Source organism: Macaca nemestrina, chromosome 1, assembly GCF_043159975.1.
Source record: "Macaca nemestrina isolate mMacNem1 chromosome 1, mMacNem.hap1, whole genome shotgun sequence".
Classification (NCBI taxonomy): Eukaryota; Metazoa; Chordata; class Mammalia; order Primates; family Cercopithecidae; genus Macaca; species Macaca nemestrina.
Genome location: NC_092125.1, coordinates 192941250 through 192961754, shown reverse-complemented (window position 1 = coordinate 192961754; position 20505 = coordinate 192941250). Strand labels below are relative to the sequence as shown.

Sequence of the window (20505 nt, the reverse complement as noted above, 5' to 3'; positions counted from 1 at the left end):
TAGGTTTCTGTTCCACACATCCTGAGATTCAAAGTCAGGTATGTCTGACATCAGTGCAAGTGTACCTAACCACTCGGCTCTCCTAGCCTGCAAATAAGTGGTCAAGTGCTTTTCAGCCTCTCTGATCCCAATAGATGGTGGCCCTCTTGAAGGTGGAGGGGGGTCTTCCTCCACTGTGAAGTCCCATCGTTGAGCACAGGACCTAGTCCAGATGGAGCAGTACAGTGTGGTGTTGGGATTAGCAGTTAGGACCCAGAGAAGGGGCTCAGAGTGCAGTGAGGAAGACATTCACTGGTGTAAAGCAGACATCAAAGATAAAGTGAGCCCAGAGGCAGGGGAACTTCACGATGGTCAGGATCTGGACAGATGAAGAAGGCAGGAAACGGGCTCTCCAAACAAACAGCACAGCTTTTGAGGGAACGCACCACGGTGTGAATGTACAGAGTGACGTTCGGGAAGTACCAGTAGCTGGGTGAGGCAGGAAAAATGGGTGTTGAGAGACGGAGAGATCAGTCGTGAAGGGTGAAGACCTTTGAAAGTCAGGACTCAGAACACTGAAAATCATCTGTGCAGAGCTTTCTGTGTCATCTCACTGCAACCCAGGGAGAAATGGCAGGAGGTGTTTCCCCCATTTTACAGAAAGGAACTGACGTTCAGAGAGGCTTGGTTTGGCTATTGTTGCCTCGCTAGCAAGTGACAAGAGTGGGACTTGAACCGGGGTCTTTTAACCTCATGCCCTACACTTGCCTGCTTAGGCAAGTGATTGTCAGCTTGCCTCTGTGGGTCGGGAGGGACAATGGAAGCATTCCGAGCGGGAAAGGGATGCTCCCTCTATCGGAACTTTCTCTTTTGCCAGTGGAAAGTATGGAATGGATTTGAGGTGACTTGCTGGGGCATGGCAGTGAATTCATTCATTCATTCATTCATTCATTCATTCATTCATTCATTATTTCCTTCAAAAGAACAGTTGCTGAGCTCCTACTGTGCGCCAGGCACTCCCTGATATCATGGAGCTTACAATTTAGTGACAAGAGAGTCAAGAACCGAGTGGAAAAAAACCCAAACAATTACAAACTGTCAAGGGCTGGGAAAGAAACAAGCAAGGTGATGTGAACTTATGTTAGAAAGAAGGGTCAGGGAAGGCCTCCGAGAGCGGGGTCAACAGGTTGAACTCTGACGGGGAGGAGGAGGCAACTCTGCCATGAAGAGAAGGAAGATGTTTGGGGCAAAGAAGGCAGTGTGTGCAAGTGCCCAGGTAGGAAAATCTGTTAGGTTTGAAGAACTGAATGACAGCCCTGAGGCTGGAGGGCGGTGAGCTGAGCATCGACCATCAGGCAGGTAGGCAAGGGTCAGATCACTGGGGCACCAAATCAAGAGTTTGGGTTGTGTCTCAAGTGGGATGGTAAGCCACTGGAGCCAGGAAGTCACCCTGCATGGCCCATCAGGACCAAAACCCTGTGACCCTGTGGAAGAGGGAGATTAGGGAAGTCAGGAGGGGCTCAATCAGCTGTAGTAGAGTCACATGTAAAGGAGGCAAGGGCATTAAGTTCTAAAATCAGCAGGTTAGGCAAAGTCATGTGCAGTCCTTAAGAATTCAGTCAGGAGGCTGGGCGCAGTGGCTCATGCCTATAATCCCAGCACTTTAGGAGGCTGAGGTAGGTGGCTCACTTGAGGTCAGGAGTTCGAGACCAGCCTGGCCAACATGGAGAAACCCCATTTCTACTAAAAATAAAAATAAAAAAATTAGCCAGATGTAATGGCATGCTACTTGGGAGTTCCAGCTACTTGGGAGGCTGAGGCAGGAGAATTGCTTGAACCCAGGAGGCAGAGGCTGCAGTGAGCCCAGATCATGCCACTGGGTGACAGAGCAAGAGTCTGTCTCAAAAAAACCAAAAAATTCAGTAAGGAGCATATTACATTTTTGTGAGTTCAATCCTTATAGTAATAGGTATGTTTTTACGTATGCTACATAGTAATATGCAGTATATGAAAAAACATATATGCAGTATATGGAAAAAGCATATATTTACACTATATACAAAGTACAAAGTGTATAATTTAATATTGCTTTTCTTTTTTTTTTTTGAGACAGGGTCTTGCTCTGTCACCCAGGCTGGAGTAATGACACAATCATATGCCAAGTGGAAAAATCATATGCCAATGGCACAAGTTGCAGTCTTGAACTTCTGGGCTTAAGCCATCCTCTTGCCTCAGCCTCTGGAGTACCTGGGACTATAGGCATGCACCATCCATCACACCCAGCCTTTTTTTTTTCCCCCTCCCTCCATCCCTCCCTCTTTTCTTTCTCTCTCTCTCTCTTTCTTTCTTTCTTTCTTTCTTTCTTTCTTTCTTTCTTTCTTTCTTTCTTTCTTTCTTTCTTTCTTTCTTTCTTTCCTTCTTTCTTTTTCTTTCTTTCTTTCCTTCTTTCTTTCTCTTTCTTTCTCTCTCTCTCTCTCTTTCTTTCTTCTTATCCTTTCTTTTTCTTTTTCTTTTGTAGTAGAGATGAGGTCTTGCTATGTTGTCCAGGCTGACCTCAAATTCCCGAGCTCAAGCAATTTTCCTGCGTCGGCCCCATAATATTGCATTTAAATACATAAAAGAGAGAAAAATGAGTTGGCTTGTGCCTGTAAAGTTGTTTGTGTGAATTACAATGTAAGTACACCGAGACTTCCCAGAATGGATGCTGTTGCTGCCCTGTCCAGATCCCCTTTCCCAGCTGTCATGATGTAGACTACTAACAATCACAGCTGCCCCCTTCTCTTGAGAATTGTCCTCAGCCAAATAGAAGTTTCCCATCTCTCCAGCCCTAGTCCTTGCCAGTCCTGGGGACAGACTAGTGAGGGGTATAAAAGGCTGGTCCCCTTGCCTCAATATGAGACTGACTCTGTGGAGTAATTGGCTGGGACCAATTCATCTTTCCTCCTTCCTTTCTCTCTCTCTTTTAAAAATAATAATAATTATTATTATTTTTAGATACAGGATCTCACTATATTGACCAGGCTGGTTTTGAACTCCTGACCTCAAGCAATCCTCATGCTTCAACCTCCCAAAGTGCTGGGATTACAGGCATGAGCCACTGCATCTGGCCAGGTGATGAACTTGACCTCTGATTACCACATAACTGGGACTCAGAGACCTTCTTGCACATCTGTGGAAAGGGGAGTTTGCTCTGAACTGCATTTCCTCACCAGCATCACCCATTCCTTAAGAGTCAGGCTGATAAACGAGTCAATGCTGAGCCCAAACCAGGCAGGATTAATCATTTCCTCCTCCACGCTGCTGCTGCTGCTGCATCCTGTGTCTGAGTCATTTCCTCATCCTTAATAGCTAACATGATGCCCAGTACAAAATAGGTATGGGGGAACCTTTACTGAATGAATGTCATTGAATCTGACACCGTTGGATGTCGGATCCACTCAGTCTACTTGGCCACACTTTAAGCAGCATGAGGGTAGAGCCAAGTTTTTTTGTTTTTGTTTTTGTTTTTGTTTTCTGAGACACTATGCAAACAGGTAGAGCTAAGTTTTACTCTTTGGTGTGGGAAGAGCAGCATGGTGCAGTGCAAGAGCATGAGCTCTGCAGACACTCAGGAGTCCTGTGCTTGAATTCCAACTCTGTGCCTCTGGGTCTTGAAATTTTAGGCAAATTATTTCTCTTGGAACCTCAGTTTCCTCATCTGTAAAATGGGGGTGATATTAACCAGAGTTATGTGACCAGGCAATTAGGAGGATTAAATGAGATAATGCAACTAAAATTTCCATCATTGACCTAACACAAAGTAGGACTTGGTAAATATTAATTTTCTCTACTCTGGTATCCCCATAGGACCTAGAACATGGGGTAAATGCTAGGTCACCTTCAGGCCACCCTGGACCATCCAGCTGTAGCTAAGCCATCAGCTGACTACAGCTGCATGAATGAGCCCAGGAGATAAGAACAGAAGAATCACCCAACTGAGCCCAGCCAAACTGCAGCATATAGTATCATGAGCTAATAAACAATTCCAGCTTTAAGCCCTAAGCCGTAACAATTTGAAGTCCTTGTTATACAGCAAACACTGTTGCAAACAATGACGTTTTAAGAAGAGCTGGGATTGAGCTGGTATTTAGGAGCAACTGAAACCAGGACTCTCTTGTTCTGTCTCATGTCTTTCCTTTTTTCTGCATATTAGCTTCCTTCTCTTTCATAGCACGTTGATTTTCTTCATGGTGCAGAGAAGAAGTTTGAGTTTTATAGCTTGCATCTTCAAGATAATGATGAAAAACTGATTCCATTTTCTGCATCTCAGATCTAAAAATCCCTGGGAAAAGACTCATTGGCCCAGCTTAGGTCAAGTCTCCCCTTGGACCAATCAACTGTAATGGAGTGGGGAGGGCACTCCATCACAATGCACATGATAGATGACATATGAGCAAAACTATATCCCAAGCACTGTTTTAAGGCTTAACATGTGTTAACTGACTTCATCCTCACAATACAACAATCCCATCAGAGCTATTATTGTCTCTGTTTTGAAGTGAGGAAACTGAAAACAAGCCACAGAGAGGTGAAGTAACTTGCCCAAGACTACACAGCTAAAAAGAGGTGCAACCAGGACTTACACCACAGCTGTCTGACTCCAGAATCCACCCACTTAATGACCACAATGGTCTGCCTCTCATACTGAGTTCCTGGGGGGGTTCCAGTAGAGTGAGGGGTGGGCAGGATGGAGGCACTCCAAGGAAATATCTGGAATGCTAACCCAGAGAAGGAAAGCCTCTGGGGGCCCTTGATCTCACTGTCTTCAGGCCTCTAAATGACTCTCACTAGGCAATGTCAGTGGAAGGTTCTGGGTCACCTCAGAAAACAAATCTGGGATCAGTGGGTGGACACCACTGGAAAATGGGTTTCAGTTCAATGGTAGGAATTTCTTCAGAGTTAGGGATGTTAGTGCTCAAAGTCACACAACAAGCAACGGCTGAACTGGGGTTTAAACTTATGCCTGACTGAGTGCTAAGGCTTTGCTATTAACCACTGTGCCCTGTCTTCATTTCCTTCTCAAAATGAGGAAAAGAATATTGGTGGAGGTGGGGCAGGGAGACACAGTGCCTGCATCTACCCACATTTCATTAAAGGCCTGCTGTTTCCCAGCAGATGGAGGCTACTGTGTGATCATCTCCAGTTACTCTGTGGGTTGGCCCCACCCCCCTGGCTGGTGTGTAAATTCCCTGGGGGGAGAGTCATGTGCCCTCTTAAATGCTCAGCCTTGTACTGTCCTGGCTGGGGCCTATGGGATGGGGGAGCTGGGAGGACGCTTCCTGTAGTTCCTCAGGGGCCTCCCAGCATGGCTTAGACTTTGGGGGCAGGGTTGGGCCAGGCAGGAAGGGGCAGCTGGGGGTTTCCTTTGGGTGCGACAGCCTGGCTCTTGCTGGGCTGGAAGCCAAGCCTGGGAAGGAATTTCCCAGTCCTGTCTGAATTCTGTTTTCTCTTTTTATTTTTTTTTCTAGAGACAGAGTCTCCCTCTGTCACTCAGGCTGGAGTGTAGTGATGTGGTCATAGTTCACTGTAACCTCGAAATTTTGGGCTCAAGTGATCCTCTCTCCTTAGTCTCAAGAGTGGCTGGGACTACAGGAGAGTGACCCCATGCCCCGCTAATTATTATTTTTATTTTTTATTTTTTTGTAGCAGTGAGGGTCTCACTTTGTTGCCCAGGCTGGACTCAAACTCCTGGCCTCAAGTGATCCCTCCACCATAGCCTCCCAAAGCCCTGGGATTAGAGACAGACCTGAGCCACTGTGCCTGGCCTGAATTCTGTTTTCTTTGTGGAGGGAGGGAGAATAGCATGAGAAGATGGGTCCTGTTCCTCACCTCCCCAGCAACTAGCCTTAAGGCAGAAGAGGAGAATTGGGGTAGTCTTTATTTGGGAGGAGGAAACAGCACTTTCTCATAAGGTATCAGGGTTTGGTGTTTCTCTCCTAGGAAGAGAATAATACTCTCACACCCCCAAAGCTAATAGGAGCCCAGGGAAGTCTTGGCTTAGTTGGGTGACCTTGCTGTGAAATAGAAATATAAATGTGGGCCAGATGCAGTGGCTCACGCTTATAATCCTAGCACTTTCCGATGCCGAGGCAGGCGAATCTTTTTTTTTTTTTTTTTTTTTTTTTTTTTTGAGACGGAGTCTCACTCTGTAGCCCAGCCTGGAGTGCAGTGGCCGGATCTCAGCTCACTGCAAGCTCCGCCTCCCGGGTTCACGCCATTCTCCGGCCTCAGCCTCCCAGGTAGCTGGGACTACAGGCGCCCGCCACCTCGCCCGGCTAGTTTTTTTTTTGTATTTCTTAGTAGAGACGGGGTTTCACCGTGTTAGCCAGGATGGTCTCGATCTCCTGACCTCGTGATCCACCCGTCTCGGCCTCCCAAAGTGCTGGGATTACAGGCTTGAGCCACCGCGCCCGGCCACAGGCAGGCGAATCTTAAGCCCAGGAGTCTGAAACCAACCTGGACATTATGGCGAAACCCTATCTCTACTGAAAAAACAAAACGAAACAAAACAAAACAAAAATTGGTTGGGTGTGGTGGTACATGCCGGTAATCCCAGCTACTCATGTCACTGAGGGATGAGAATCGTTTGAATCTGGGAGGCGGATGTTGCAGTGCGTCGAAATGACACCATTGCACTCCAACCTGGGCTCTGTCTCAAAAAAAAAAAAAAAGAAGAAGAAGAAAGAAATATAAATGTGAGTCACATATGAAATTGGAAATGTTCTAGTAGCCACGCTTAAGAAAGTAAAGAGAAACAAGTGAAATAATTTTAATAACAAATTTTATTTAACCCAGTATGTCCAAAATAATATCATTGCAATCTGTAATTAATCATTGCAACCTGTAATTAATACACAAACGATTAATGAGACATTTCACAGTTTTTGTACTAGATCTTTGAAATTCAATGTGTATTTTTTACTTACATCACCTTTTTTTTTTTTATATATGGAGTTTCACTCTTGTTGCCCTGGCTGGAGTGCAGTGGTGTGATCTTGGCTCACTGCAACCTCCGCCTCCTGAGTTCAAGCGATTCTCCTGCCTCAGCTTCCCAAGTAGTGGGATTACAGGCATGTGCCACCACGCCTGGCTAATTTTGTATTTTTTAGTAGAGATGGGGTTTCACCATGTTGGCCAGGCTGGTCTCGAACTCCTAACCTCAGGTGATCTGTCTGCCTCGGCCTCCCAAAGTTCTGGAATTACAGGTGTGAGCCACTGCACCCAGCCTTACACCACAATTTTTATTAGCCACATACCAACAGCTCAATAGCCACATGTGACTCATGGCTATAACATTGGACAGAACCATTTCAGACCACAGATTCTGGAAATGAAGATGTAGAAATCTCAGCATTTCTGCATCCTAAGATTGCCTTTGGAAGGACTCTCAGGACATCTGGTCAAGCCCCTCACACACAAGGAAATGACTTTCCTCGAGGAGACCCACTGCTCCTAGCAAAGTTGATGTCCTCACGTGTGCATCCCAGTCTGGGAAACTCCCCCATTCCAGCAGCCTCCCACCAATGGAGACGGGCTGCTGACAGCCAGCCTCAGGGTGTAAAACAGGGGCAAGGGGTTTTACACCTTCCTTTTACACAGGAAGACACTGGAAGGACGTAGAATGGACCCTACCCTGGCGACTTCCTCTCCTCTGTCACCTTCTCCCTTTCTGGAGGGAATGTCACAGCCTGGGCACAGAGCGGACAGGAATTCTTTTGTTAACTTCCCAAACTGCAACGTAGACTTAGGCCCACCCCTTACCTTCTGATTCTCCTCTCTCCATACTCATGGCTGCCAACAATGAGCTAGACCCTGCAAGCTACAAAGACAAGAGGCAGAGGCCCTGGGAAGGAGAAACTTTGCTGAGACTTCATGGGGGAAGAAATAGTTAATTTTGCCTGGGGACCCAGGGCAGGCCTCCCTGGGGGAGGAGATGTCTGAACAGAAGGAGGAGTGGGGTGGGGAGGCTGGGAGTGGGGGATGTTAGTGATGATGAGGGACAGCAGCTGAAGGGAAAGGGCCTCCAGGAAGAGGGTGACAGTCCAAGAAAGGGGCAGTATGAGGGAACTGGTCTCCTATTTTCCCAGGGGCCATGGCCACTGCTGCTCTTTCTCTTCCCAGAAGTTGCCTTGACTTCCCCTATAAGAAAGGGAAAGGAGATTCCTTTTTTTTTTTTTTTTTTTTCAAATAAAGACAAGGTCTCCCTTTGTTGTGCAGGCTGGTGTCGAACTCCTGGCTTCAAGAGATCCTCCTGCCTCTGTCTCCCAAAGTGCTGGGACTATAGGCTTGAGCCACTGTGCCCGGCCAGAGAGTCTGTTTAAAAAAATCTGTCTGCTTCACCTGAGTTCCTAAAAAGACAAGCACATGGTAGGCAGCCAATGAAGGCTTGTTAGTGAATAGAGGAGAAGGCAGAGAGCAGACGAAGGGGCTATCAGGCTGAGACCAGGCCAGCTGGGTCACCGAGTAGCAGATGGTGGAGGGGCAGGAAGGGGACTGGTGTGTCCTGAGCATCTGGTTTGTCTCCTCATCTTCAGGATCTCATTCACTCCCACTAGAGTGAGAGGTAGGTGGTACTGCTCCCATTCTACAGAGGAGGAAAATGAGGCTCAGAGAGGTTCAGTAACCATTTGGGGTTATGGCTTGTTCTGTCTGATTTCAAAAGCCCATCTTTCTAGGTGCTTTCTGACATGTCCTCACCTGGTTATTGCCAAAAACTCAGCAGCGACCAAGCTCTTGGTAGGCACCCACGCCTTTGAATTCCTGGTGAAGTGGAGGGTTCCTGGAAAGGCCTTCTGAAACAGAAGGTCACTACTAGGCTTAGTGATCACCCAGTCCCATTCCTCTCCACCCCCAGGTAAGGATGGGAGGCAGTTCTGAGAGGTAAAGTGGCCTGCTCACATGGGGAGTGGGTGACTGGAGGTGGGATTGACCACCCTGCCCCTGGGCACTGACTCATGGCAGCTGCTGTGGTAAAGCCACTTCCAGCCTTGACTTTCCCAGCCAGGCAATGGGTAGGATAGCTTTGCCGAATCGGCCTGGGCCTGGAGCCAGGGAACAGGGAAAAAGCTGAGCACAGCACATTGCCAGGGTACCTCACCCTCTCCCTGCTCCCAGTGCCAACAGCTTGTATGGGGCATCCCTCCTTGTGGGCAGGAGCCTTTCCAGTTTCCAGAGGGACCAGGCCAGGCCCAGGCCATGATGTGCCTCAAATCCCCAGTACCCAGCACAAATCCCCAGTACCCAGTACACACCCACCATGCTAGTATGCTGAGGACTGTCTCAGTTTCAGGACATCCTGCGTCCTAGGAACTCCTCAGTCCTGGGCAAACCTGGATGGTTGGTCTCCCTAGCCCTGCACCAAATTCATAGTTGGCACTCAAGAAATGTTCTAAGTAGGACAGTTATGGTGGCTCATGCCTGTAATCCCAGCACTTTGGGAGGCCGAGGTGGGAGGATTGTTTGAGCCCAGGAGTTTGAGATCAGCCTGGGCAACACAGGGAGACCCCATCTCTACAAAAAATAAAAAGATTAGCCGGGTATGGTAGCACGTGGCTATAGTTCCAGCTATTCAGGAGACTGAGCCAGAAGGATCACTTGAACCTGGGAGGTCGAGGCTGCAGTAAGCTGTGATTGCGCCACTGCACTCCAGTCTGGGCAACAGACTGATTCTGTCTAAAAAAAAAAAAAGAAAGAAAGGAAAAGAAATGTTCCCAGTAAATGAAGGAAATTAGCAAACTAAAGAACAACAAATGGGCCACAGTGCTGTGAGGGAAACAGAACAAGGACTGCTGACCTCATTTTGTAGCTGAGGAATGGAGGCCTGGAGAGTTTAAAAGTTCAGGCTACCCATTTCTATCTCATGCCTTTCCTCTGCACCAGATCTCAAAACCAGATCTCAGGGAACACCCTGAGAATTTTGAGCTGGTCCCTGGGGAGAGAAGCAGCTGGGCCAAAGAGAAGGCATTCAGTGGCTCTGTGCCTAAGCTTAGGCTGGAAGGGACACCGAGAGATGGGGAGGAGAGGGGCTGCTCTATTTTTTTTTTTTTTTTTGAGACAGAGTCTCACTCTGTTACCCAGGCTGGAGTGCAGTGGCGCGATCTCAGCTCACTGCAACCTCTGCCTCCCTGGTTCACGCCATTCTCCTGCCTCAGCTCCCGAGTAGCTGGGACTACAGGAGCCTGCCACAACACCCGGCTAATTTTTTTGTATTTTTAGTAGAGATAGGGTTTCACCATGTCAACCAGGATGGTCTCAATCTCCTGACCTCCTGATCTGCCCGTCTCAGCCTCCCAAAGTGCTGGGATTACAGGTGTGAGCCAAAGCGCCCAACAGTGGGGCTGCCGTATTTCAACTGCATAGCGAAGAGCCTTGGTGGCCCTGCCTGCTTGGGTGGGTGCAAACCTGGCTTCAGCCACTGCTAACTGTGTGGCCTTGAGCAAGTGACATATTCTCTCAGCTTTAGTTTCCTCATCTGTAAAATGGGAATACCATAATGATGCCCAGCTTTTGAGGTTTTTGCAAGTATTAAATGAGATAATGCATAGAAAGTAATTAGCACAGTGCCTGGCACAGCATAAATGCTCCAGAAATATCGGCTGTTTTTCTTTTATATATATATATATATATATATATATGTATATGTATATTTCTTTTTTATTAATGTATTTTAAATTTTATTTATTTGTTATTATTATTTTGAGACAGGGTCTCCTTCTGTCACCCAGCCTGGAGTGCAGTGGTGCAATCTTGGCTTACTGCAGCCTCAGCCTCCTGGGCTCAAGCAATATTCCTGCCTCGGCCTCCCAAAGTGCTGGGATTACAGGCATGAGCCACTGTGCTTGACCTTTTTAATTTTTTTAAAATTTAAAAAAATTTTTTAAGGTTTTTTGGCTGTAAGTTTATTCAAGGCAAAAGAATACTCTTCAATTTTACTGAGGTGGCTGACCATGTCCACGACCAAATCCACCTCTAAACTGGAATTCGGTTGCTGACCCAGCCCCAGACTCGGCTTTCTTGTCAGCACCAGGTGACACAGCACTCCCTCTGTAGGTATCTCTGTCAGCTTCCCCTCTTGTGAGTCTCACAGGTCGCTCACCCTCCAGACCTTTAGGCCGAGGCCTGCCAGTCTCTGGACGGCTACGGCGTAGGGTGGCAGGCACAGTCTCCAGGGGCAGATGAAGGTAATCACGGATATACTGGATACCCTCATTGGTAAGGTACCAGTAGAAATGTCTCCAGGCAAACTGTTCCTTCACGTAGCCTCCGGACTTGAGAGACTGCATGGCCTTTGTGACATGAAGGTTCGGCACATTCTTATCTGCCAGCTCCGGGTGCTTAGGCATGTGGACATCCCTCTTGGCCACCATGACTCTCTCCTTAAAAAGGAGTTCATAAATGGCAATCCGGTTCTTCTTAGGCATCAACACCTCGGCGGCTCTAATTTTTTTATAGTCAAAGTCAATAGTATTCTTTTTCTTTTTTAATGTTTTTTTCTTTTTTATAGTGATTATTTTTCTTATTTGGTGCAACAGACATTAACTGCGTACTCACTTTGTGGTGTAGTGGGAGCTGCTTCAAAGGACAAAAGTCTGACACTCCTGTTATTTGACACTCCTGTTATTTGGCGATTCAGTCTCCAGGTCTGTAAAACGGGGTTTTACCTAATTCAGGGCTGCTGTGAGAAGTGTGAGCTAGTGAGTATTTGGAGAGAACAAGTACTTAATAAATGAGCCATCTCTTTCCTCCCCACGCCCATCTTAACCTTTAGAATGATCCTGTGACGTTCATATTATTATTATTTTTATGTATGTATGTATGTATGTATGTATGTATGTATGTATGTATGTATTTTTTGAGACAGAGTCATGCACTGTCGCCCGGGCTGGAGTGCAATGGCATGATCTCGGCTCACTGCAACCTCCACCTCATGGGTTCAAGCGATTCTCCTGCATCAGCCTCCTGAGTATCTGGAATTACAGGCACTCGCCACCACGCCCAGCTAAATTTTCGTATTTTTAGTGGAGACGGGGGTTTCACTATGTTGGCCGGGCTGGTCTCGAACTCCTGACCTCGTGATCCGCCCGCCTCGGCCTCCCAAAGTGCTGGGATTACAGGCATGAGCCACCACAACTGGCCTACATAGTATTATTATTCCCAATTTACAGAAAAGGAAACAGTCACTAGCGGATACTTAGAAAACGTTTGTGTCGTGAATAAATGAACGAGTGACTGAGTGAGTGGGTGCGTGGACGAACGAACGGATGAATGAATGAGCGGGTGTGCGTGGACCCTGCGGGCCGGGCACCCGGAGTCTCCCTCCTTTGCACCCTGGGCGCGCTGGAACCTCCTCGCGCGCTTGGCCACTCGCTGCTCCTGGCAGTAGGGGCTGCGGGCCCCGTCGCTGTCCCCACCCAGGTATGGGGATGCGGAGTTGATGGGCGCAGGGCGCTGGGAGGGAGCAGATGAAAGGGGCAGATGAAAGGGGGGCAGAGCGCGCCGAGCGCAGCCAGGTCATTAGCCGCGAGTGTGAGCGGCGGGGCGGGCTTATCGCCCATCGCGGCCTGGCGGGCGGGCGGGTCCCCGACGCGGCTGCCGCCGCCGCCCGGGGCAGAGGGCACGGCGGTTCCCACGCTCGGGCCCTGGGTCGGGGGCGTTCTCGGGACGGCGTGGCCGCGCTCGCCACCACAGCGGAGGCCGGGCTGTAATTAGGATAATTGCGCTGCTCCCCGCCTGGGGCAGCTCAGGACCCCGGCTGCACCGCGGTGGCCCGGGACGGGCGGGGACAGGGGGTGGCGGGGCCCGAGCGCTACAGGCCCTGGCGCAGTCCGTTCCTCTAGACAGGTGAGTCAGCACACCTGGGAGGCCCCAGCCACGAAGGGGCTTTGTGGGGAAATGAGTGAAGGGAAGAGAACTAGCCTGGACCGAGCACCTAATGTATGCCGGTGGTGTGGATTAAACTGTTCCATTACGGCTCAACATTGGGACATTGCGGGAGTAGGTGAGAACATCCGTCCTGCCCAGTGGTGCCTGACCCAGAGGAGATGTGCAAGACGAATAGCATCTTCATCTGCATAGCAGTTTAGTAGGTGGGCATCAGGAGGCCCAGAGGTTAAGTCTCAAGACTAGGCAGCCAGGAGATGGCATGCTTCAGAAAGGAGGACAATGAAGACCTGCTGGGAGTAGTGGCCCACAACTGTAATCCTAGCTCTTTGGGAGGCCTAGGCGGGAGAATTGTTTGAGTTAAGGAGTTGGAGACCAGCCTGGGCAACATAGCAAGGCCCAGATTTCCCCACCACGCCATCTCTACAAAAAGTACAAAACAGGCCTGGCTCGGTGGCTCACGCCTGTAATCCCAGAACTTTGGGAGGCCAAGGCGGGCGGATCACCTGAGGTCAGGAGTTCAAGACGAGCCTGGCCAACATGGTGAAACCCCCATCTGTACTAAAAATACAAAAAAATTAGCTGGGCGTGGTGGCAGGCACCTATAATCCCAGCTACTCGGGAGGCTGAGGCAGGAGAATCGCTTGAACCCGAGAGGCGGAGGTTGCAGTGAGCTGAGATTGCACCATTGCACTCCAGCCTGGGCAACAAGGGCAAAACTCCATCTCAAAACAAACAAACAAAAACATTGGTGGTGTGCGCAGGTAGTCCCAGCTACTCAGAAGGCTGAGGCAGGTGAATTGCCTGAACCCAGGAGGCGGAGGTTGCAGTGAGCCGAGATTGTGTCACTGCATTCCAGCCTGGGTGACGGAGTGAGACCCTGTCTCAAAAATAAAAAGAAAAAAAAAAAGAAAGAAAATGAAAACTTATGCCCACGTCAAGCATTGGCTTTGCTCCCTCAAGTACCTCATTTTTACTGCACCTTGGATCCCAACTATAAAGCCCATTCCTGATCCTTAGGTTCTTGGCAGGCCTAATCATAACCCTAGATCTTTATCACTGATACAAGCCACATGAGATCCTTCTGGAAAAGGCAGGTTAAAAAGAAATGATCTGATTTCAAGATCTAATCTCTAATCCTAAACCCAGCCTAAACCTTAACCCTGCTCCTCCATACCTAACTCCCAAATTAATCTTGACCTTGACCCCTGCCCATGTCTCCAACCTTCTGCCCGCAGTGATCATCTGCCACTCCTCCCACCACCCCAGGTGCCCTCCTTTCAGTGGTGGTTTCAAGTCTCTGGGTCTTTGCACATGCTGCAGGCACATGTCAGGATATCCTTTTCCAAGGCCATCTGGTAAACTCCTCTCACCCTTCAAGGTCCTCCACTAGCCCTTAGTGTTCCTTTCCTGGCCCTGTGCTGCCTTGTTTCCTGACCAGGCTCTCCTCAGATTCAGCTCTTAGGAGGTAGGGTCTTAATCTGCTGTGAGTAAAAATTGGAAGTAGAACAAATGATTGATTGTAAATGAGTGAGTGAGAGAACGAACGAGCGAATGACTTACTGAATAAACAAGTGACTACTGGCCAGGTGCAGTGGCTCATGTGTGTAATCCCAGCATTTTGGGAGGCTGAGGCAGGAGGATCACTTGAGCCCAGGAGGTTGAGACCAGCCTGGGCAACATAGGGAGACTGGGTCTCTACAATTTTTTTTTTTAAATGACCAAGTGAATGCCTATTCTGAATCTAAATCCTTAACCCTCTCCCTGGATCCATTCCCAAGAAGGGAACAACTGGAAGGTCAAGAGAACCCCCAGCCACCAGTTGCCCTGAGATTGTTCTGTGTGTGTGCGTGCGTGGGTGTGTGCGTTTTCCTGTGTGCGTGCCTGTGCATGCACATGCGCTTGAGCCAAGAGCTTTGAATCAGACAAGCCTGGAGTCCACTCCTGGCCACAGAGTTCACCAGCTGAGTGACCTGAGCAAGTGCCTGCGCCTCTCTGGGTCTTCATGAACTCAAACATGCTAAAAATAAAAATCATGGGAAATCAGCTCTTCCTCCTTTGTTCATTTACCCTCCCCTAGCCCCTTGCCTGTGTCAGGCTCAGTGTTTGGTGCTGCAGGAACAGGAGTGGAAGGAACACTACTAAGGGTAGGAGGCAGGTCTGCAGGGAAGAGGGAACAGCCTCTGGGTGGAGAGGAAGGCTTCTTAGAGGATGTGAGAATCACTTGGGTTTGCTGCTGGACAAGTCAAGGCATAGGTGGCCACATGTTCAAAGATAACAAGCTGTGAACAAAGGGCTCCCTATTACTGCTGGAGAATGAGGTGGGAGGTGGGGGGTGGTGGCAGAAATTGGGGCTGGTGTGGGTGACAGTGACTCCATCAGGGAAGGCTTTAGGGACAGTCTGTGAAGTCTATGAAGTATGCACACTTTATTCTGTAAGCAATAAGGAACCATTGCAGGTTTGGGCAGGGAGGGATGATCAGGTCTATGCTATAGAAAGCTCACTCTGACCAGCAGTGTGGAGGGCAGCATGGAGGTGGCCGTGGTGAGAGGCCGGTGGGGGAGTGCAAGGAACATAAAGTGATCTTGGTGATAGCTGAATGCCTACTATGTGCCAGGTGCTTAACTTGTCTAATTCCCACAACACCCAGATGAAGTCGATTTTCTCATGAGCTCCTTCTAGAAATGTCATCAATACACTAAAGTCTCCAATATTTCTATCTCCAGCCTGAACCTCCCTTCTGAACTCCAGACCTATATGTGCAATAGTCAGTTGGCTTCTCTACTGAATGTCCAATCGAATCTTAACCTTCGCAAGTCCAAAAACGATCTCCCCAAACCTGCTTCTCTCGGTCTTCCCCATCTCAGTCAATAGCAGTTTCACTCTTCCAGTTGCTCAGGCTAAAAACATTGGAGTCATCCCTGTCCACCCTCCACTTCTTACTTCCCACATCTGATCTATCTGCAGATCTCATCAGTTCTAACTTCAGTACATACCCTCCGGTCTGCTCACCCCTCTCCTCCAGACTGCTGCCAGGTGGGCCAAGCCCCCACCATTTCCTACCTGGATTACTGCAGCGGTTGCATTACTGATGGGCTCCTGGCCTCTGCCCCTTCAACCTATTCTTCATGCAGCAGCTAGTGTGGCCTTAACATAAAAAGCTAGATCAGGTTCCTCCTCTGCTCAAACCTGTTCCCAGCTCTCTAGAGTCAAAGTCCTGAGAATAGCAGAGAGATCCCAACATGATCCAGTCCCTGTCTCCCCAGCCCCTTATCTTCCCACATGCTTCCCCGCAACTCTACCCCAGCCACACTGACCCCCTTGCCAGCTTTCCCATTAGCCTGAGAATTCTTGCACTTGCTGTTCCCTCTACCTAGAATGCTATCTTTCCGGATATCCATGTCATTTTCTCCTTCAAATTTCTGTTCAAATGTCATCTTACTAGTGGGATCCTCCTTAACCACCCATTAAAAATAACAACTTGGCTGGGCGCAGTGGCTCACACCTGTAATGCCAGCACTTTGGGAGGCCGAGGTGGGAGGATTGCTTGAGGCCAGGAGTTTGAGACCAGCCTGAGCAACATAAGGATACCTCCATCTCTATAAAAAATTTAAAAATTAGTCAGGCGTGGTGGTGCGAGCGTGTAGTCCCGGTGACTCTAGAGGCTGAGGCAGGAGGATCCCTTAAGCCCAGGAGGTTGATGCTGCAGTGATCCATGATCCTGCTGCGGCACTCCAGCCTGGCCAACAGAGTGAGAGCCTGTCTCAAAAGCAAAACAAAACCTCACCTTCCTCCCCTACCCAGACACCTTGTATCCCCTTCCCTGTTTATTGTTTATACCACATGTCACCATCTGAAACATTTTATACATCGTATTTTACTTTCTGGTTTATTATCTTCCTCTTCTCCTCTCCCCTTCCCTCCCCTCCCCTCACCCCACTAGAATGTCAGCTCCACGAGGACAGAGATTTTTCTTTATTTGCTTCACTGCCATATCCCCAGGGCCTAAAGTATTGTAGGTGCCCAATACATTCTTTTGAATGTTGACTATGGAATCCGTGTGCTACAGAAACTGAGACACAGGAGATTAAGTAAACTTGCACAAAGTCACACACTAGTAAGTGGCTGAATTTGGATAATGAACTCAGAATATAGGCAGTGACAGCAGAGAATGGGAAGAGGAGGGAACGAAAGAAAACAAGGACCTGACAGATGGGCTTCAGGTCCGCAGGCTGACGCTGCACCAGGGGGTGAGGTTGATATTGTGAGACCTCTGGGGGTTGACATGAAGATTAAATGAACTGAGACTTGAAAACACATTGTATATATAGGGAAAAAAGATTCTAAGAAAACTATTCCATGCATTTTGAATTCCCAGCCATGTTCCTGACCTTCTCCACCCTTGCTGCTGAGGCATCTGTTGCTCCCAGTGGGGGCAGGTTCAGCAGCAGACGAGCAGCCCCTCCTTAGCTTTGCCTTTCTATATGGATTTTTTGAAAGAGTAGAGGAGACCTAATAGTGTCAGAATCCAGAGTTTCAATGTAAAGGCCTACACACTTGGGAGACATAAAGAGTTTTTTTCTGAACCCCAAAACCTCCTTTTAAACGTCAAGATCTGGGCTGGGCGCAGTGGCTCCCGCCTATAATTCCAGCACTTTGGGAAGCTGAGGTGGGTGGATCACCTGGGGTCAGGAGTTGAGACTGGTCTGGCTAACATGGTAAATCCCGTCTTCACTGAAAATACAAAAATTAGCCAGGCATGGTGGCGGGTGCCTGTAGTCCCAGCTACTTGGGAGGCTGAGGCAGGAGAATCACTTGAATCCGGGAGGCGGAGCTTGCAGTGAGCTGAGATGGTGCCACTGCACTCCAGCCTGGGCTACAGAGTGAGACTCTGTCTCAAAAAAAAAAAAATAAAACTAAAATCAATGTCAAGATCTGGAGTCTGGCCAAGTTGGGGCCTGGACTTTTTACTATGAGCCCTGGAGGGAGGGAAGGTAGGAGACAAAGCAGTGATTCTCCAATTTGAGTGTGCATCAGAATCATCTGGAGGGCTTGTTCCAACAGGGATGGCTGCCTGGGCCCCACCTGCAGAGTTTCTGATTCAGTAGCTCCAGGGTGGGGCTGGAGAATTTGCATTTCTAACAACTTCCTAAGTGATATGAACCACATTTTTTTTTTTTTTTTTTTTAGGAGCCAAAGTCTAGCTCTGTCACCCAGACTGGAGTGCAGTAGCCTGATCACAGCTCACTGCAACCTCAAACTCCCGGGCTCAAGCAAGCCTCCTGCTTCAGCCTCCAGAGTAGCTAGGACTACAGGCATGTGCCACAACACCTGGCTAATTAAAAAAAATTTTTTTGTAGAGGTGGGATCTCGCTGTGTTGCCCAGCTAGTCTCAAACTCCTAGGTTCAAGTGATCCCTCTGCCTGAGCCTCCCAAAACACTGGGATTGCAGGCATGAGCCACCGAGCCTAGCTCCAATACCAACCACACCTTGAATAGCCCTGATGTAAGGGTTGTTCTCAGTCCCAGGGGCAGCCTCGCAGAGCCCATGCCCTCCAGGATGGAGGTGTGAAGAGGGAATCCCAGGAGGTGGGGGGTGGTATGGAAATGCTCAGGAAGATGGTGGGCAAGAAGAAGGTTGGGGTCAGAGGACAGGGTGTGAAGGCTGTGACCAGGAACATAGTTATGGGCAGCAGAGGCCAGGGGACCTGCCCAGAGGACAGAGGGGACGTGTGCCTCAGCCACACTGCAGAAGGCAGACGCTTGAAAGAGGAGGCAGTACTGGGTCAGAGGCTCCTTCCCCAACCATAAGACTATCCAAGCCCCCGACTCCATTCCCCTTCGGATGTCACCCTGAAGAAGGGACAGACAGGGCTAAGAAGCCATGAAAGATTGAGTATTTTCTCCCAAAGAGCCTGAGAGGACTTGGGATGGCACAATTTAGAATGTCTTGTAACAACGTCATGAATTAATCCCTCTGCTCCTACCAGGGCATGAGGAAATGGCCCCAAAGTTGCAATGCAATGGTTAAGAGCAAACATTTCCTGGATGTGCAATCCTAGGCAGGAGACACCCTCTCTGAACTTCAGTCTCCTCGAATCTAAATCGAGGATGAAAATATCATCCATCTCATCAGATTGAAAGGTTTAAAGGAGATCATGCATACAGTGGAGTGTAGAGCTAGAGCCTGGCAAAGGGCAAATATTCAATCAATGGTGTTTATGATGATGGGTTTTAAAGGCTGGGCACGGTGGCTCATGCCTGTAATCCCACCACTTTGTGAGGCTGAGGCGGGTGGATCACTTGAGGTCAGGAGTTCGAGATCAGCCTGGCCAACATGGTGAAACCCCGTCTCTCCTAAAAATACACACACACACACACACACACACACACACACACACACACACACTAGCCTGGCATGGCAGTGGGCGCCTGTAATCCCAGGTACTTGAGAGACTGAGGCAGGAGAATCACTTGAACCTGGGAGGCTGAGGTTGCAGTGAGCCGAGATTGTGCCACCGTACTCCAGCCTTGGCGACAGAGTGAGACTCTGTCTCAAAAAAAAAAAAAAAAAATTCTTCCCTGCCTTCAATTTGTTCTCTCTTCCTCCCTTCCTCAAATACTTATACTTACTGGGACCTACTAGCCCCTGACATGGATTTTGCTCCCTTGGAACTCACATCAGGAAATCAGACCAGTCAACAGGCAATTAGTAGCTGACAGTGGGCTGGTGCTGTGTTGGGGTAAGCTGGGGGGACTGGGACTGGGGACGCTGAGAAGCCTTTCTGGAGGATGAGATGCATTGTTTATTTAGGGGGCTTTATTGAAGCTGATAATAAACTAAAAGTATACATATTTTTAAAGAATAATAACACTTGGGGCTGGGCATGGTGGCTCACACCTGTAATCCCAGCACTTTGGGAGGCCAAGGCAGGAGGATGGCTTGCACCCAGGTGTTCAAGGCCAGCCTGGGCAACATAGTGAGACCTTGTCTCTATTTTACTTAAAAAAGGATCACTCTTGGGAAGGAAAGAGTAAAAATTATAAACTTTCTCCCTCAGTCACGGTTCAGAAGTATAATTATAGTGTGCAACACTTTATAATGGGAGGCAGGAGAGCATGGTTGATTTTGGAATCAGACGAGCTGGAATCCGGATTCTGAGGTTTAACAAATGGTCTGACCCTGGACTGCTTAGCTTCTCTGAGCCTCAGTTTTCGTTATCTGTAAAATGAGACTCAAGACAGCTACTTGACATGTGGGTTTGTGGTAAGATTTAAAAGAGGCATATTATGTACAGCACCTAGCATATATTATTTGCTAACTAATTCTGAGTCCAGGGCTGGAGACTGGATCTGGGCTTTTTTCCTCTCCACCCTGTGTCCTGTCACTTTCTGTCTCTCCCTTGGTTTTCTGGATCATAATGAACTGATTGATGACCCACCTGTCTTCCCCACCAACCTGGGGGATCCTTAAGAACAGAGTCTGATTTAGGGTCTGTTTAGTTTAGCCCCCCCCCTTTTTTATCCCCTCCTCTTTTTTTTTTCTCAGTGACAGTCTTGCTCTGTTGTCCAGGCTGAAATGCAGTGGTATGATCACAGCTTACTGT

The 20505-nt window shown here is 48.6% G+C and overlaps 1 protein-coding gene across 1 annotated transcript; it reads right to left on the bottom strand.

Moving 5' to 3' along the window:
- Positions 1–10902: 10902 nt before the first annotated feature.
- LOC105495222 (small ribosomal subunit protein eS10-like) lies at positions 10903–16335 on the bottom strand. The gene is made up of 4 exons (XM_071069059.1): positions 16216–16335; positions 12537–12716; positions 12323–12465; positions 10903–11454 (listed from the first exon to the last, which is right to left on the bottom strand). The coding sequence occupies exons 1-4, from the start codon at positions 16333–16335 to the stop codon at positions 10947–10949; spliced, it is 951 nt and encodes a 316-aa protein (XP_070925160.1). The 3' UTR covers positions 10903–10946.
- Between the last annotated feature and the right edge of the window lie 4170 nt (positions 16336–20505).

What these genes read in the sequence shown, in the direction of transcription:
- LOC105495222 (XM_071069059.1), bottom strand. Translation starts at nt 16,335, where the DNA reads ATGACATTTGAACAGAAATTTGAAGGAGAAAATGACATGGATATCCGG. An exon ending in CCCCGCCGCTCACACTCGCG is followed by an intron (nt 12,466 to 12,536) that starts GCTAATGACCTG and finishes GCTCCCTCCCAG; the next exon opens with CGCCCTGCGCCCATCAACTC. An exon ending in GCAAAGGAGGGAGACTCCGG is followed by an intron (nt 11,455 to 12,322) that starts GTGCCCGGCCCG and finishes TAAAAAAATTAG; the next exon opens with AGCCGCCGAGGTGTTGATGC.